Here is an 18,326-nt window from a genome sequence, read left to right on the forward strand (position 1 = left end):
AGAAGGGGAGCACTGTCTAAACAGACAGCAAGAACCACACCAGAATCCTCCGTTGGGAGGGAAGAGGAGCAGAAGGTCTGGTCTCCCCTTCAGAGAACCAAGAACTCATTTTTGATTCTTTAAGAGAGTTGGTCACCAGCAAATGCACCTTTAAACTGATTGCTAAAGATTCCAAACAGAAAGAAAAGGAGAAGACTGGCCACTTCAGGAAGGGCATGGGGAGTAGGGGGTTGGAAACAACCATAAAGGGCTGCTAGCTTTCACCATGTGAGCTTTAAGAGTTATGTTTGCTGATTGAAACAAAAATGAGAACCCTCAACTTATGTGACAGTCAGTGCCTCTCCATGTTAGCTGTGACTGTCACTTTGATCTTGCCTAGAACACTCGTTCTCAACCTTCCTAATGGCGCGACCCTTTAACATAGCCCATGTTGTGGTGACCCCCAACCATAAAGCTATTTTCCTTGTGACTTCATAACTGTAGTTTTGCTGTCGCAATTGTAAATGTGAACATCTGACATGCAGGATATCTGGCGTGCTCCTCCCCAGGGTCGAGAACCGCTGGTCTAGAGCCATGTGAAAAAGGTTGAGGGATTGTCTAGGTCAGATTGGCCTGTGGCACGTCTGTAGGGGACTGTCTTAGTCATGAATAGTGTGGAAGGACTGGGGTGTGACTCTGGCAGACTGCTAACCTAGCATGAACACAGCTGTGGGTTCTGTCCCCGTGCCGTGTGGTGTCTGTCTGTAATCTCAGAACTGGATAGGCGGAGTCAGGAGGATCAGGAGTTCAAGGCCATCCAAAGCTGCATTAAGGAATTTGAAGCCAACCTGGACTACATGAGACCCTGTTTCAAAACCAGACAGTGCAAGGAGAGCTGAACGTGATGCATTCCCTGCCATGGACTTGGGTGAAACATAGGCCAGCAGTTTCTTTCATGAACATTTATTCCCAAGGAACAAACACTTGTGGTCACACATAGCCAATGTGTGGTTTTTATGATGACTTTATTTGTAACAGCTCTAAGTGTAAACAACCCCAATGCTCTTACACAGAGGAGTGGTTAAACACCCTCTGTTCAGTCGCTTACACAACGGAATACTATTCACCAATGGAAAGCACAAACTACCAACAAGCAGCAACTCAGATGGCTCTCCATAATCTCAGGACTGTGAGGAGCCCAAAGGTCACATGGCCAGGAATAACAGTTATGTGACATTCTGAGGAAAGAATGGGGAAGAGGTCTGTGGTTGCCGCCAGTATGATGGGGGGGGTGATCTGTGTGAGGAAAAGTTCAGAGTTCACGCTGCATCTCCATTGTGGTGGTAAATGCAAATGCGCATGCACACACACACACACACACACACACACAGAGAGAGAGAGAGAGAGAGAGAGAGAGAGAGAGAATAAGCACTGACGTGTCACAAATATGTTGCAGCAGTCTGCAAGTTGGTTTCCAGGTTTTGATTCTGTAATAGAGTGGGTAAGATGTCACCATGACAACAGCTTGTGATGCTATGAAACGCTGCAACTTTCTGTGACTCTAGATTTTAAATCTAGACTCTATGACCATCAGGCAGGGGACACAGCTCAGTGTAAGTGCTTGCCCCCTAAGCGTGAAGACATGAGTTTGGGTCCCCAGAATCCCATAGAAACTGGGCATGATGGGGCACATTTAGAGTCCTACTGCTGGGCAGGTGGAGACAGGAGGAGCTCTGAGGCTCACTGGTCAGTCAGCCTAATCAAATGGATGAGGTCCAGGTTCAGTGAGAGACTCTGTCTCAAGAATTACAGTGGGGAGTGATTGAGGATGACATTCGATGTTGACCTCTGGGCTGTAACCTCGCACATGCACACACATTCACACACCCGTGCACACACACCCATGCAACACACACACACAGGCACGAGCACATAGACACACTCACACACACATTTTTTTTTTTAATTAGAAATTTAAAAGTATCTGAGGAAGTAAAGCAAAAAAGCAGAGAAAGTAGTGGTGAACCCAGCACCCGCCAGGGCGGCTGTGTGGCCAGGAGCTGTCCGTGGTGCTGAAGAGGATCAGCCTGTCCAGGAGACCCCATCCTTCACTGTGACACTAACCTTCCTCCTTCTTGTACACGTTGCTCAGTCCTACTTCCTTGCCATCCCCTCACCTTTGTGAAGGGCACCGCACTCCTTGTCAGGGGAGGGAGAGGACCCCTAAGAAGGGAAGCAGTTGGAGGATCGCAGTGGTCGTGGGCAGATCTCAAATTACCATGGTTATCGCTGGGCGGAGCAACGCTGTGAGTTCTCTTTTCTTTCTGTTCAGCTGTGTTCTCAAGCTTATGTAATAAAAGGATTACTTCTGAGATAAGAAGAATCAATAAAACTTATTATGCTTTAAAATACCATCGCAGGCTCCCTGGGGTTCTCAGCTCCCTCCGTTTTCTTCACACTTGCAAAGAAGGCTGCCCAGCCCAGCTGACGCCCTGCCCCAGTTTCTAAAGGCAGTGACTCTGCCTCCCAACTGCTTCCCTGCTGGGTGTGCCCTGGGGGGTCCACCCCCTTTCCCTGTCCCTACCTCCCACCTCAACACTGCCAGCTCCTGTCTGTCCTTCAAGGCCTCACATGAGCATCTCCCTTGGAGTGTGTCCCTGTCCAGAGTAGATGGGAGCTTTCTCTGTCACCATCCTGGCCGGCATGTTGGCATTGCAGGCTGGACTGTTCTCTACAGGCTCTGCCTCTCTGACATTGGACATTGGTACCAGTGGCTCTTGACCCCTACTGTCATGCCATACATCCACTGGGGAACTCAGAGTGTGACGGGACAGATAGGAAGAGAACAAGGACACAAGGGATTTCCCACCTTGGCTAGCTGTGACCCACTCCGTGGTCCCTCTCCAGGGTCCAGTGGGCCTGTCTCCTTCCTGCTTCCCTGCTGGTCCCCTACACTCTTTTCATACAATTAAGGTTGCTTCACCCTCAGGAATGGGAGTAGTGTTTGTTGATGTTTCCCAGAGTGTAACACGAGATAGGTAGGTGTCCTATAACTGCATGTTGAATAAGTGAATGAGTGAACCAATGGATGCTTTCTGCTTCTGCTCTCTTCCCTTGGAGGGGGCTCTCTATCTGATGACCAGTTCTCCCCCACGGGGAAGTGCCCTGTCCCTCCCCATGGCATTGGCCTGCTCAGGTCGACAGGGCACTGCAATGAACACTATATTGATCAACTGTCACCCGCTGTTTGAGCTCACTGAGAAGCTGGCTCAGAAGTGAGCCGTGCCATACCCTTCAGACACAAACACATCTGTCTCCACGTGTCCTCTGAGACCGCGTGTCTGGGATGGGCCGGTCCCCCTAACTCCGTGTCGGGGAGGAGAGAACAGCAAAACAGCCCAGGAGTAGAAATGTTGCACCTTACAAACAGCTGGAACCGTCTCAATAGTGTTCTTCTTGTGGTGTAGAAGTGCCGGCAACAGGAAAGAAGCCGGAAGCTCAGCCCGGACTCCAGTCAACTGCCTCAACTTCCCCAGTCAGTTTCTGCTGGATGTCGTGAGGCCCCATCTGGACGATGTAATCTTTATCTGTTGCTGTTTGTTCTGTGGAAGCCTCTGGTCCATGTCAGTCTGAGAGTATGCTCTTCTCTCTGTGGGAAGCCCAGCTGTCTGCCTCAATGGGATTTCCCCGATTGGTTTCTGCAGAACATTTTATATTTTAAGTCCCTGATTTAATATGCCTTCTCTCTCTCTCTCTCTCTCTCTCTCTCTCTCTCTCTCTCACACACACACACACACACACACACACACACACACACACACACACTTTGGATGGCTATATATTTGATAAATACCCTCCTTCAAACAAAAGAATGGCTCCCAGATCATTCTCTGCACCATACAGAACAGACACCTATGCCTGATCTTCCTCAGGGTCACTCCCATAGGGCTGGGCTGTGGAAGCTAAGAGGCATGTGGAGTAGGCTTCATCCTCCAGGGTCCTCTCATCCACACCAGCTACCTGTGGCTGCCCTGTGTGCTGCTTTTGTGACAGAGACTAATAGACAGAGTCCTTTGTGAGACTGTCCTGGTAACCAGAGGAGGGGGTGGGGTGCCTTCCCCACACTGGATGGAGGAGATAGCTCGGACTCAGGGTACAGGGACAGACACAAGGCCCCTGATTCAAGCTCCCAGATCCTCCATTTTCCCCATGGGAAACCACAAAGCAGGGACCATGGGAAGAGTTTCCACATCCCCACTCCAAACCCAGTTCAGATCCCACTCTCCTAGGGCCTGTCCTCCGTTTTCTTTCCCCTTCTCCAAGTCAAGTCCCACCTCTTTCAGGAGCCACCCAACCCAGCACCCCTGGCTTTCTCCCTTCATTGCCTGGCATTCCCTGCGCACCTCTGAGTTGATCACTTTCCTTTGTGACACGTGGCTGCCAGCCTGCAAGTTCCCAAGTTCAGCTGTACAGAGTTTTGCACACCGTGGGCACTTGATAAATGTGGGTCAGGGCTGGAGAGATGGCTCAGCAATTAAGAACACTGGCTGCTCTTCCAGGTTTGATTCCCAGCACCCCCCCCCCTCAGTGGCTCATAACCATCCACAACTCCAGTTCCAAGGAATCTGACGCCCTCTTCTGGCCTCCACAGGTACCAGGCGTGCACATGGTACACACACAAATATGTAGGCAAAGCATTTATACACATATAAATAAATAAAGACATATTTTAATGTGTAGGTCTTCTCCTGGCACCTTAGCAACCACACTCTTAAACTCTTTCTAGTGAGGATGTGGTGGCATGTGAGTATCTGTGACCACTTCATACTCAGCGCAGAGTCGACTCTGTTGGCCTTAGGAGACCTTGGAAGACTAGGAATCACTGCCTGGGCTCTGGCAGCTGGGCATCCTGCCTCTTGTCTCTCTGCCCTCATCCCTCTCCAGACCCACGATTCTTCCCTTCCACTAGACTCCATCTTGGTACCATCTCTCTCCATCCTGTCCCTTCACACATGTGCACTCTCTGGCCAGCTGCCTGACTTTCGAGGTTGCCACCTTTGTTCTGTCTGTCATGGTCCCCTGTAAATAGCTATTTTGTCTCCTTGAGGACAAGGAATATGTTGAGCAGGCCTGATCAACAGGTATGTTCGGTACCATAACCAGAACAGTCATTGAGTGGTTATGTATCCCTGGGAGGAAAAGGCCTCTATCACCAGCTCTGAATTCTACATTCCCCTCTGGATGTGATCACTGTCTCTGGACCACTGGTGGATTCTCCTTCGATGATCAGAAAGACACAGAGCTGGGAAGGGGCTGAGCTGGTTGGTGTCTGTTAGGTTGGACAAGAAATGACAGAATATGTAATCTTTGAGGGGGGATCCATTTAGAGGGTTTACTGGCAGGGTGCCCATCAAATGCACTCTGGTTAGGAATCTAGCATGGGCTCTGTATGTAGCTCTGTGTTTCCCTCCAGGGACCCAGGAGGAGCCTGAACTGGACCCTGGGACTGTGTGGTTCTAAGAAAAGCGCCAAGAGTTAGAGGAAAGAGATGAGCCTGTGTCCCTGGGAGTATGCAAGCGGAGGCTGCCTGTCCCTGGTCCCTAGCCTCCCCCACCCTCTCTGCCCTCATCTCCAGCTAGGCTGGAACCTAGGCCTATTCCCCACAGCTCATCAGACGCCAAAGCCGGCCTGCTTCTTTCCATAACTGTGACTCTATATTCAAGTCCCCCAGCACCTCGAGCCCAGGATGTTGGTATCTTATTGGGTCTTTGTCAATAGTCCGTATTAGGAGTTGCTTTCCCTGGCTGGAGGCCCTCAGTGACTAGGACCTTTAGGGGCATGAAGGGAAGGTCCTCAAACGGTTTGGGAATATTGAATAGGAGACACGCTTCCTGGCTGTCCAGGTAAGTGAATGGCCTCAGGGTTCCATGGGTACAAAGAGACAGGGTGTCCCTTCCCTACACAGCGCTGAGCCTCTCTGGAAGAGAACAGCATTAGGTGGGGTGATCACAGGACCACTGGATGACTCTTGACAAGGGATGACTATGGTTTCACTAACAGGAAGTTCAGAGGCTAGCCTTGGACTGGGACTTCCTCCTACTAGCTCCAGAAACTGAAGAATCTAGAAAGATCCACTGTTCATCTCCAGAGAATAGGCCCACCTAAGGCAGAGAGTGGGCAAGAGACGAGGGAGGGTTGGCTGGCAGGGCCGGCTGTGGGAAGATGAAGGCTGGCTTCAAGTTGCAGGGTATAGAAGGGTCTCTCCCCATGTGGGTGGGACTCTGGGTATGGAAGGACCACTTCACAGACACAGCCTCTGACCATCTCACCTTCACAACCAACCCACCGACCCCACCAGCTCATAGGAGCCGCTGTTTATTCCAGAATGTCTCTACCGCTCATCCACTAGTCCACACATGGGGCCCGGGTGTAGCCACAACCTTTCTCAGCCTCCTTCGGCCTCTTATTCCCAACCCATCCTCACTGGTTCCCACCCTCACCAAGACTGGACTCTTCTCTGCCCAGTGTGAGCCACTAATTTACCCCCGGGCCACCACTGAGCCCATCCAAGTCACTACCCACAAACACCTAAATGGAGCCCTGAACCCCCATCCCCAGTAAAAACCCACAGAACACATGTATTTGGATTTTTTTCCTTTGCAGATTTTTTTTTTAGTAGACATAGTCTTTTTTTTCTCTCTCATTTTACAGCAAACTTTGCAAATATAGATTCTTTTTCTGTACAATAGAACAGCTACAGTGTACAATGAAGATGGGGCTGGGGTTGGGGGGGGGACACCTGCTTCACAATGCTTCCCAGCCTGCACCCCTCTTGCCACCCCATCCTGTCCCTAGGCACAGTCTCCATCTCCCTCCTTGGAGTCCCACAGCCTCAGGATGCTGCCAAAGTCAGGCAGCCCATCTGCCTCAGCTCTACCCCCCTCTGCACTCCTCAGGCTGGGAGGTCATATTTAGGGGCTGCCATGAAGCTGGCCACACTTGGTCACACCCCCATGATAGGTGATTTAGGTTTTTTTTTTTAAAGAATTTCACTTTTATATATATATATATTTTTTAAAAAGGAAGGAAAGAAAGAGGAAAGAGAGAAGAGAGAAAAGGAAGAGAAGACTCAGAACAGGAAAAAGATGGAAAAAATTCCCCTCCCCCACCCCCACCCATAAGACACAGTTTTCCGAAGTCCCGTGTGTGCGTGTGTATGCATGTGCATGTGTGTGAGTGTGTGCATGCATGTGTGCGTGTCTGTATATATATGTGTGTGTGTGTGTGTGCATTTGTGGGTGTTTGCATGTGTGTGGTGAGTGTGTGTGTGGTGAGTGTGTGTGTGTGTGTGTGTGTGTGTGTGTGTGTGGTTTGCTTGCTTGCACCAGGCAGCAGGCACAGTACAGTTTACATGAAAGTTAGTATATCTACTGTTGCGGCCACCTGCGGCCTCCTCAAGCTGTCCCTGCAGGCCAGGCGCTGAGCCCAGCAGTCCCTTGTTGTGCACTTATGTTGGGCTTAGTGTTGAGTCTCAGTCAGGGATAGCTGCTGCGGATGGTCTATCCTTTTTGGTCCACTGAGCATCACGAGTTTCGGAGAGGACAGGGCCGGGTTGCCTTGGGCCCTGCTGAGGGATGAAGGGAGATTCAGGACTTGTGCTGGGCGGACACGCCTTTCCAGTAGTCTAGGATGTCATGCAGGTCCTCATCTTTGGCAAACTGGACCTTCTTGCGCAGGGCGTGGCCAGCCGCCATGAATTCTGCATCATCCTTGTGCCTCCTACGGCTCAGTCTGAGACGCTCCCAGATGCTCGGGGACGCCCTGCAGGTATACTCGGGGCTGGATGAATAGCTCAGGTTGTGATACTGTGGGGACAGCTGCGAATAGACGAGGTCTCGGGGTCGTGGCCGTGTCAGAGGCTCCAGGATGGAAGCCTTGCGGCCTCCGAGCCCTTCATGAGTGGGCGGAGGCGGCGGCGGAGCAGGTGGCTCAGCAGGGTGGGAGCCAGGGTACGAGTGCCGATGCTCGCCGTACTGGCGACCCTTGTCGGCCTCGGCCCGCAGCACGGTGGCCGCGGGTGTCACAGTGAGGATGGTCTCGGGCACAGGTGAGCTTTTTTCAATGTACTTGGTCTCAGTGGCTGGGGCCTTATGTGTGCCGGTGGCCTCAGCCCGGAAGGTGCGAGGGCTACGTGCAGAACCGCTGGATGAAGTGCTGGCCCTGGGAGGCCCAGGTGCAGCCTCCACGCTGTGGTGCCGCTGCAGGCCACCATGGCTGAAGGCATCTTTGTAGACAGGGGACAGGAAGCTGTGCTTGCTAGCCAGAGGCTCGGACAGCAGTACCAGCGGTGGCTCAGCCACGGACACGGCCCCTGATTTGGCGCCCTGGAAGGAGGTGGACTCCGACTTGAGAGCGTCGATGCAGTTGTTAATGATCTGGTTGACCCTGTCCACCTCCTTGGCAATGGTAGAGATTTCCGCCACCGAGCTCTGGTTTTCCGTGCCAGGCCGGCTCAGCTCACAGCTTCTGCGTTCTGGCGGCTCCCCTGTGCGTACTTCAATGTAGTTCCCCTTGGTGGCTTTGGGGGTCTCGCTACTCTCCACTAGCTTGTACTGCTCCACGTCACTGGTGGTGGCTGGCAGGTAGGGTATTCGAGACACAGCCTCAGAGCCAAGCAGCGGGCCCTGGGTCAGCGGGGCCAGCCCAGGTGCCTCAATCTCAGGCCCGTACTTCAGCTCGATGATGGTCTTTTTCAGGCTGCCAGCTGCCGCCGCCACCGCCTTCTTGTGTTTCTCCTCCTGGCGCCTCCGCTTGCGCAGGCAGTAGTAAACAGCGCCCAGAACCAGCACCATGCCGAAGAGGCAGCCGAGGATGGTCATGATGTAGTGAGTGGCTGTGGAGGGGCTGGGCACGGGGCCAGGGGGGCTGGGCGGCTTGGGCAGGCAGATGGTAAGGCAGGTGTGGTTGTGATGGGTGCCAGAGCTGGTGGAGACCACGCAGTATGTGTAGTTGGTGAGGGTGTAGAGATTGGTCAGGCGAATCTCCTCCTGAGGCTGGGTCAGCTTGGACACGGTGAACGATTTGCTGTTATTGTACTGCTCCAGTGTGTACATGCGGTTGAACGGGCTCGGCAACTGCACCATGATGGTGGCTGAGTTTTGGGTCAGCTGCTTGACCTTCATGGAGGGACGAGCCTCCATCTGAGTGGCCAGAGTCGTCAGGACCACCAGCGGCGTGGTGCCGTCACCGGAGAAGCACTCGTCATCGGGACAGGGCACATCGCTGGGCTCCGGTGGAGGCGGCGGTGGCGAATGTCCTGACTGTGATCGGCCTGGCGCCGGACGAGGTGGGCCAAGCACCTCAGCTGTGTAGGAGTCCTCAGTGCACACAGACTGCAGTTTGCTGAGGATGCTACGCTGGTGGCCATGGCGGCCCTGGCCCAGCAGGAAGTAGCCGGCGTAGACAGGCGGCGACTCACACTGGACTCGGTCGTGGGTCTGTGTGGCATTGGTGAAGGCGGCCAGCCAGCGCAGGAAGCCCAGCAGCTCACAAGAGCAGTAGAAAGGGTTACTGTAAATTTCGCACACCGAGAGCTTGGCCAGGCCCGCGAAGGTGCCGCTGCCCAGCTGCTGGATGCGGTTCATGGAGAGGTCTATGTTCATGATGTTGGGACACTCCCAGAAGGTGCTAGCCATCACCACCTCGATGAGGTTGGCCTGCAGGTACAGGTACTCGAGCTTGCTCAGGCCCCGCAGCATGCCCTCCGTAAGGTTGCGTAGCCGGTTGTACCCCAGCTGCAGCACCTGGAGGTTGAACTGACCGGAGAAGGCCCCGTCCTCGATGTAGCCGATCTCATTCTTGGTGAGGTTGAGGTATGTGAGGTTCCCAAAGCGGCTCAGGGAGGCGTAGTGCACACTGCGGATGCGGTTCTCATTCAGCCGCAGGTCCACGATGGTGTTGTTGATCTGTTGGGGGATGGCCTCATAGGGCGGTTGGTTCTGGCTGCAGATGGCCAGCCACACAAAGCCCTTGTCACCCTCGATCAGCCAGCAGTCGCCTTGGGCCAGCCCGCCTGCGTGCAGTAACGTGGCAGCCGCCACCAGCACCCAGGGTGCGCCCCACCCGTGCCCAGCCATCTCGGGACACTCTGCCTGTGGGGACAGGGTAGAGGGCTGGGCAGTGCCCCACCCCCCGCGGGGGACTTAGGGGTGGGATGGGTCACTGCCTGCACTGTCAGAGATGTCCTGTCCCAAGCTGCATGGTGCAAGTCCTGGGAGGGAGGATGGCTCCCTCACTGCCCACTGCCTCGTGTCGTCCTCCCCGATCCTGAGGTGACCACGGCCTGCTTTCCCATGGGCCTGTGTGTCCTGGTGGCTTCTCCCGGCTCCTGTGCCTGAAGTACTCTCTGCTGCAAGGCAAGAGAAAAGAGAGTAAGTCACACACACACACACACACACACACACACACACACACACATACACACACACAAAACCCTCATGTCCGAGGTCACTGAGTGACTGAAGAATTCAGCCAAGCCGTCCACCCACGTCTTCTGTAAAATGGAAACCCTGATACTTGTCCTAGGTCATGGGACTGGGTGAGAGAGTCTGGGGTCACCAAGGCAAACATGTGCAAGGTGGACATGATGTCGCCTGGGTGACCAGCTCAGAGGTATCTTGAGGGACAGTTCACCGGGCGTCACCTCAAGTCCGCAGGGTAACAGCCTAGAGAAAGGACTCAGAGTTCACCAGGCCATGAGTGGCAGGGCTGGCTGAGGCGGGACATCCATCTCATTGACTCATTGGCACTGTGCCTGCCACCTGGATGGAGTCCTTGGATGTCACTTCTCCCCAAGAAGGGCCAGTCCCAGCACCTTCAGAGCCGCCTGCAGGGGGTGCCGAACACCCAGCCAATGTCCCCAGCCTGAGGCGGATCAATTCTTCTGCCTCTAGGAGGCAGGCAGGGGAAGTGGTCCAGCACACCCAGGGCTCATCACTAGTAGAGCTCCGAGTGACCTTCCCCACCACATGACCCGGCAAGCCACCCCTTCTAGGCCTCAGTTTCTCCAAGTGAATCAGCTGGCTGGTCTCTGAGGCCATCTACCCACATAGCACCCAGGACTTGAAGCTGTCCCCCTCGTGGCAATGGAGGGGGAACAGCCCACTTTGCAAAGAAGTCCTCCTGGGATTGAGGGAGACTGAGATGGCTCAGCAAACCAGTGTGATAACTGCCAAGCCTGACGGCCTGAGTTCAATGCCCAGGACCCACATGGTGGAAGGAGAGATTCAACTCCTGCAAATTATCCCCCACCACACACAATTAATAAAACAATGTAAAACAACTTCCTTAATAAAAAAAAAAATCCTCTCCAGCTTAACAATGGCATTCTCCACTTCCCAGGGTCAGGCCCATCTCCCACTCCAAGTTTGCATACAAGCAGCCTCCTCTACCCTATGACCCTCCTCAGCCATGCACACCCCCAGGACCAGGACTGTGCCCCCCTCAATCCCCAGAGCCCAGAGTGCATGAGAATAGAACTGCGGGGTGATGGGAAGATACCTCATGGGACAACTGGAGTCCTTTATCCTTGGGCCCCCTTCTGCCCACTTGCGGGATGGAGAAATGGGTATTCGCTTGTTAATACAGGGATTTACAGCTGCCTTTGTCACCGCTCAGTGGCCTGGCCAGCAGCCAGCTGAGTGTATTTCACCAATATTGACAGCAGCAACTAGGCTGCACTGAGGCGACTAAAATGAGGAGGAATATATATATATTTCTTTCCTCTTTGCAAACTTCATAAATGGGACCTGGCTCCCAAGAGAATCCATTTCTAATGGAGAAAGATGAACAGAATAGACTGGAAATCCAGAGGAACCCAGACCCCGCCTTGCGGTTCAGCAGCCTGGTTTCTGCTTAGACCTTGTGCACTGGGCCTTGGGGTGGCATGATCCTTAGCCAGAAGGGCCTGGGAATTCCCTTGGGCTCCTCATCCAACGTCAAGTGCACAGTGGTGGCACAATTTATCCATGATGCCTCGGAGCCTGTACTGTCGGGAGAGCTCAAGCCAGAGAAAGGCCAGTGGAGATGTTCGTGAGGACACGGGCCCGGGTGGGCAGAGCCTTTCTCTCCTGGCCTCCAGGAGGGGTGGTGCCTGGCGAGAGATCTTAATCAGCTGTAATCTCTTGCTCAAAATAACTGAAAGTCGAGTTAAGCAGGATTACAGGCCCAAAGAGGCGCCGTGGTGTCTCCTGCGGTCTGTCGGCCTCCTACGCACACAGATGCAGGTGTGTGTATGGGCATTTGCACTCCTGTGTCCTCCTAGGCATGGGTTTGCATGCACATGCTCACCTAGACACATGGGACAGGCTGTGTGGGGACCCCAAGGTCCCCTCTTACCTCGTCCGTACTCTGACTCATAGTGGCAACAGTCCCTACTCCGTGTCACCCTGTTTTAGTATGGCAGTGGGCATGCTGGATCCAAGGGCCCCTGGCTCCGGCCATGTAGTCCTCCGTCTCCTCCCCACCCCCAGCCTTCTGCCATCCCACACCTAGGTTTGTCAACAATGCAGGGATCTTCGGTACATGCCAGGGTAAGAACCCATGACTGTCCCCTCTACCATGGCCAGCGGCGCCTCAAGCGTGGAAAGACGGACCCACCTCTCACGTAGCCGCTGCCTCACAGGGAACCCCACAACCTCAACCTTGTGGGCCCCCAAATTCTTCCATACTTAGCTTTTCAGATCGAGGAAACTGAGGTCCAAAATGTAAGATTCATCCTGGGTCGCACAGTGAATCGGCCTATGCCTCTTCCTGTCTAGGTCAAGGACAGGTTGAGAGACCTATGACCAGAGTCCCAGGCACAGACTTAGGTGGAAGCCAGGGCAGATGCCATGGGTCTGGTCCCAGAGTACTGGACATGGGGCCGCTCTGGGAAGTAGCTATCAAGGGAACAGGTCAAATTGCCTTGCTGGGTATTGGTACTGATGGCCCAGGATGGTGTCCCACCTCCAACCTGAGCTCTCCCGCCAACCTTTCACTCATTCCCCTGGTCCTCACCTCACCCTGCAATCCCTTCTCACTCCCTCATTTCTCCTCTCGCTCTGTGCTTAGTAATTCACTCATCAACCCACAGGCCCCAGGGTGGAAGGCAGTGCCTGGACCCTGCAAGAGGGAGCTGCATCCCGGCACCAGGCCCAGCCCCCCATCTAGAACAGACGTCCTTAAGTGGGCCACATTCTGTGCCAGGGTTCCCCCGCCCACGTGTGGATACCCAGTGTCAGAAGTGCAGCCAATCCTTCTAGAGTTTTCCACGGTAGTAAGCAGCACACTCAATCTGCCTCCTTCCTTGTTCACCTCTGTCTGCCCTCCACAGTAAACGTCCTCACTAGGCCACCCATGTCTCCATCTGCCTTGGGACTGTATCTTTTTCCAGCCGTTTTCACCCTGGATCTAAGAGAGTGATGCTTCCCGTCACTGTCACAGGCGACTTCTGGGCCATCAGTTCCAGGCTTCTTGTCTTGCTCACACCATGGTAGCCTTTGGCACAGGTACCCCCATCCTGTCCCTGAAGTTGGGCTCTCAAGTGGCCCTTGTGGCTGACCCTCAACTGGACTGCCCAATGCTATCCCCTGACGCCTTCCACTTGGCTGAACCCCAGTTGGTCTCCACAGCCCTGACATTTCCTAGTTTGCAGATGAGGTGTGTAATAGGTGAGCCAATCAGGGGCTCTCAGGCCTAGTTTGGAGGATAGATTCCACTTACAATGTTCAGGGACCAAACCGGGTGAGGGCTCAGCTCACTGGGACCAGTTGACAGCTCTGACCACTGAGATACCGGAGGGAGGAAGCCTTGTACCACAGGGAGGCATTGAAGCCATGCTGGGAGCTGTGGGTCAGGCTACCTAGCCCGGATGCAATGGCAGAGGTCCCTGAGGGAGTCAACTAGTCACTCAAAGAAATGCCACAGGGAGAAATGGCTCAGTTGGTAACACTCACCGTATGGACATGAGGATCTGGATTCAGATCCCCTTAACTCATGTAAAACACTAAGTATTGTAGCCACAGTGCTGGGGAGGGGGCGACAGGAGGATCCCTGGGGCTCAGGGCCTCAGTGAGCTCCAGGCCAAGGTTATCCTGTCTCAAAAAAAAAAAAAAGTGAATGGTACCTGAGATTGACCTTTGACCTCCAGGTGTTGGTACATATGCATGTGCTACGTGCATGCATACACATCTGCACTCACATGAACACACACAGAAGGGAGGGAGGGAGGGAAGAAGAGAGGGAGGGAAGAAGGAAGGGAAGAAGGAAAGACAAATCACAGGCCAAGGTAGCATTCAAAGAGATCCTAGGAATGAACAGAGTGGTTTTAGTGATTTTCCTAAAAGGCTTTCATTAGGCAACTGACTTGTAGACTAACAGGACTGGGCAGCAAGACAACTTCCGGTCCCACCCTGCTCCAGCAATGCTCTCCCCCACAGCAGGGGGACGCTAGACGTGGCGTTTAAGAACAGCAAAGGACCATACACAGAGGGACACACCATCTGGCAGGAGAGAGGAGAGCTGGAGAGAGACGCAGATGGCCACAGGCTGATGGGCAGGGCATCAGACAGACGGTCTTAGTGGCTGACAGGAGGAGGCGAGGGTGCACGATCATGTTATCAGAGCCATTCCTCCCCAGGGGCTGTGGGGGTGTCCCAGAGATAGAGGGGAGTAGGCAGTGCCAGGCTATAGTGGGTGGCTGTTGGGGCAAGGTGGGAAGGGGTCCAAGGCGACAAGGGAGGGGCCGGACCTAGTTCCCATCCACTTCTTCCCCTCTCTGCTTCCCTGCTTCCCTGCACTTCTCTCTCTTAGAATAGGTGGCTTAGGCAGGGGCCAGAGGAACTGAGGCTGGGGAATCTGCCCAGGCCTTTCACGTTCAACTTCAGGCCTCAGTTTCCCCATCTGAGACTCGTTGGAGGGCCAGGGCCTCGTGTCTGGGGATGACCCTTCGTACACACACGCCCCCGCCCCCCGTGGGTGCTCACGGAGGATCTCTGTAGCCCAGGGCACCCCGGGGACAATGGACTTGCGTTGTCATTCCAACCCTGTGGCCCTTCCCTGGTGATGAAGTAGCGCGTGGCGCTCTCGGCTTTTAAACTTCTTATAGTCAGATTTACATAATCATGGCGGACGAGTGGGACTGATCACATGTGTCTAAAAATACGGCTCTGTTCTCGATCATAGAGCAGGAAGAGCGGCTGGGGCAGAGCTGGAGTCGAGCCAAGGCTTCTGCTGACGAGGTGGACTTCCCTTCCCATCCCGCAACACCCCCCCCCAGGGGCTGCACAGGCTGAGGGCCAGGGCGGGACATAGAGAGATGGGTAGAGAGCTATCGATCGGTAACTTTTCACCATTCCAATGTTTTGCCAATAGATCATGTTTACTGCTAACGCCCGCCTGCCCGCCGCTGCCGCAGGGCTCCAGCCAGAACTGTCCAGTGCTCTGCGGCAGAGCCTGCTGGACTATGATGGGCAGGCCCGGGAGGCTGAGGCTGCACGGACCCCGTCTGGCCAAGAGCACACCAGGGCCAGCCTGTTCTCTTGCTGCTGAGCTCAGATTGGGGTGCTAAGGTTAGTTTGGCCAAGAGCTGGCTGGGTGACCTTGGGAAAGTTACTGACCCTCTCTGAGCTTCATTCGGCTTCCTACTCAGTCAAGTAGAGATGAGCTTGGCTCTGCCTCCTAGGTTGACGGTACAGAAGCATGCTTCTGGCTATTTAAAGTTTCTAGAACTTTGTACGGGTTGTCCTCTTTGCTCTAGACCCTCCTTGATCTAAAGAGACAGAAGAGAGATTTTGTAAAACAGCCTGGGTAGACAGAGCATGTGTGCATCCCCAGCTCCACACAGGAAAGGCCCCAGGGACCCCTGTCAGCTTTCAGGGTTTCCTCATCACCCGCTAAGGTTGCCTGGATCCTACCGGCTCTCCCAATACACACACCCCTGCCCCCGTTCAAGCTCAGCATGACCAGGACTGCAGGATGGCTGAATCAGCAGCCTGGCTCCTTGGGAACTGGCCACAGGGTCAGGCCTGGCATGCCCTGGACCTTGGCTGGACCTGACTTTGTCCTCCAGCTGGCCAGAGAAATGGAGGCTAGAGAATACCCTTGTCCACATCACGCCCCTCCCTGTGAGAACTCAGAGGTCACCAAGGAGGGTTGAAGGGACAGGGAGACTGTCCAACACCAGATGACCTTGTAGAAGAACGCTGGGGTCTCGACCCATCTATTCAGAGAAGAAAATACTCTGTAAGCATGCAGCCAGAACAACTCTCCCCCCACACACACACAATCTACTTTTAGTGAGCATCTACTAGATACCAAAGCCATCATCGGCAATGACCTCAGCATATGGAAAGAGGAAGAGGGGAGGGAGGGAGAGAAAGAGAAAGAAAAAGAGGGGAGCTCAGAGAGAGAAAGTCAGCCAGGAAATAGAGACTAGCAAGAGAATTCAGCAGGCAGTTTGAAGATGAACAGTCTCCTCATTCACTCCAGAGTTCCAGAGGGGACCATGGAGCTGGAGCCAGATGCACAAAGCAGCCAGCCTCCCCCGCGAGGCTCAGGCCCGGAGATGCAGGAGGGGGGAGGGTCTGGTCTGTGGTTTCCTTCCCAACCAGAGCTGGGGCCCCCAGATCACTCCCTGTGGCCCTCCCCCCTCCCTTGCTGCTCCAGGCTGCTCTGAAGTTAATTAGGGACCCAAACACTTAATGGTCTCTTAAGCTTCCACCGGGCATCTTTTTAAATTAAAAAAGATGATGTATTGCACCATTGGAGGGAGAAATCAGTCCGCAAAGGCTCCCCGCTCAGACGCTGGCAGGCATCTTCGGAGGAGGATGCCAGGCTGGTCCCTGAAGATGACAGACAATGTGTGACCCTCTCCAGGAACTCTGCCACACTCCCCATCATCAGACAGAGAGCCTCGTTTAAAGGCAAGCATGGGTCTGGGTGTCCCATCACACCCTGTAACTCCAGCAGCCAGGAGGTTCTATCTTTAGTCTGACCTGAATCTCTCCGGTTGTTTTGAGGTCTGCTGTTCACATCCTACCACTATGCTGACCTCCGAGAGCCCCCGAGTTCCAGAAAGCCCGTTTCGGATTCTCCTGACCTCGGGGACTCTGACCCTATTTGGGGGTTTGATATCGGCCTGGTGGGAAGGCAAGGAGCTATTGTAGAAGACTGGTTGGCTCCCCGGGGGACGACATGAACGGATCTCATTGTCTGTGCTCTCCCAACCAGGCCTGGGTACAAACACAGTGACCCCACAAGCTACTCACTGGGTCAGGCCAACCCTCACGACACCGGCACCTTGGCTGTCGGATCTGCACTCATTTTCCATTGTACTAAAGATTTGGTGGGAGGGGCACCATTTTTGAGTTGAGTTTGTAAATGAACCACCAGCCCTCAGATTTTACAATTTCCTGGGAAACAGATCAGTGGGCAAGGTGTGTCTGTGTGAGCTCGAGGGCCTGGGTTCGATCCTGGGTCCCACATTAAAGCCAGGCCTCATGGTGCATGCCTGTAATCCCAGTGCTGGAGAGGGGAGAGGTGGAGATGGAAGATCCATGGGGCTCGCTGGCCACATAGTCCAGCTGACTCAGAGAGCTTCAGGTTCATGAGAGACCCTGTCTCAAAAATAGTGTGGGATGACCGAGGAAGACACCGGATGTGGACCTCTGCACGCAGTCAGGACCACACGCACAATCAATCAGTAAGCAATTAGTCCTTCAACATTACATTAATTAGGAAAATTAAGAAAAGCACAAAATCTCTTCTGAGGGTATTGGCATTGGGACATGTGTGACTGGAACCAGTGTGTATCTGGGCCTCCAGGGGCCCCTCTGTGGGACACACCTCCACCAGATAGGAGTCTATGACCTCATGACCGAGTCCACAGCCCTGACAAGAGAGGGCGGGAAGGGAAAGGGCCCACACCACTCACTCGTACCCGTGGCTGCCCACATTCCATTTGTCCACACCGCGAGTTCTGAGGAGGTGAATGGAATGGAGGTTTTCCTCTTACCTGGGGCTCGACCTGCTTCTAGACTGTGGAACGGAGTTCACTGCTGCCATCACCAGCATGCCCTGTCCCCTAGGGAGCTCCCGTAGTCACCAGTCATCTCCCAGAAGCCACACCATGTCCACCCCAACAGGCGCCAGGGAATGATGGTCAGTCTCCAAGAAGGCTCTGCTAGCCGTGTGTGGTTCGCAACTGTCACCCTCAGCTCCCAGGAGGCCGAAACAGGAGGTTCATTGTCACCAGCTCCTGGGGGTTGAGACTCCTGCCCTGGCTCCCACAGTTTTGCAGAGTGGAGACA

General features: G+C 54.1%; 1 protein-coding gene across 1 annotated transcript in view; it reads right to left on the reverse strand.

Moving 5' to 3' along the window:
* Positions 1-6,620: 6,620 nt before the first annotated feature.
* The window catches only part of Elfn1 (extracellular leucine rich repeat and fibronectin type III domain containing 1), a 65,076-nt gene continuing 53,370 nt past the window's right edge, over positions 6,621-18,326 (reverse strand). The window contains exon 2 of the mRNA XM_085683326.2: positions 6,621-10,387. Within this exon, the coding sequence (XP_085539452.2) occupies positions 7,626-10,115 (2,490 nt within the window). The 5' untranslated portion in view covers positions 10,116-10,387 and the 3' untranslated portion in view covers positions 6,621-7,625. The remainder of the gene's footprint in view (positions 10,388-18,326) is intronic.

The sequence above is a fragment of the Myodes glareolus genome, chromosome 2 (genome assembly GCF_982192425.1).
Source record: "Myodes glareolus chromosome 2, mMyoGla1.1, whole genome shotgun sequence".
In the NCBI taxonomy this organism is placed as follows: domain Eukaryota; kingdom Metazoa; phylum Chordata; class Mammalia; order Rodentia; family Cricetidae; genus Myodes; species Myodes glareolus.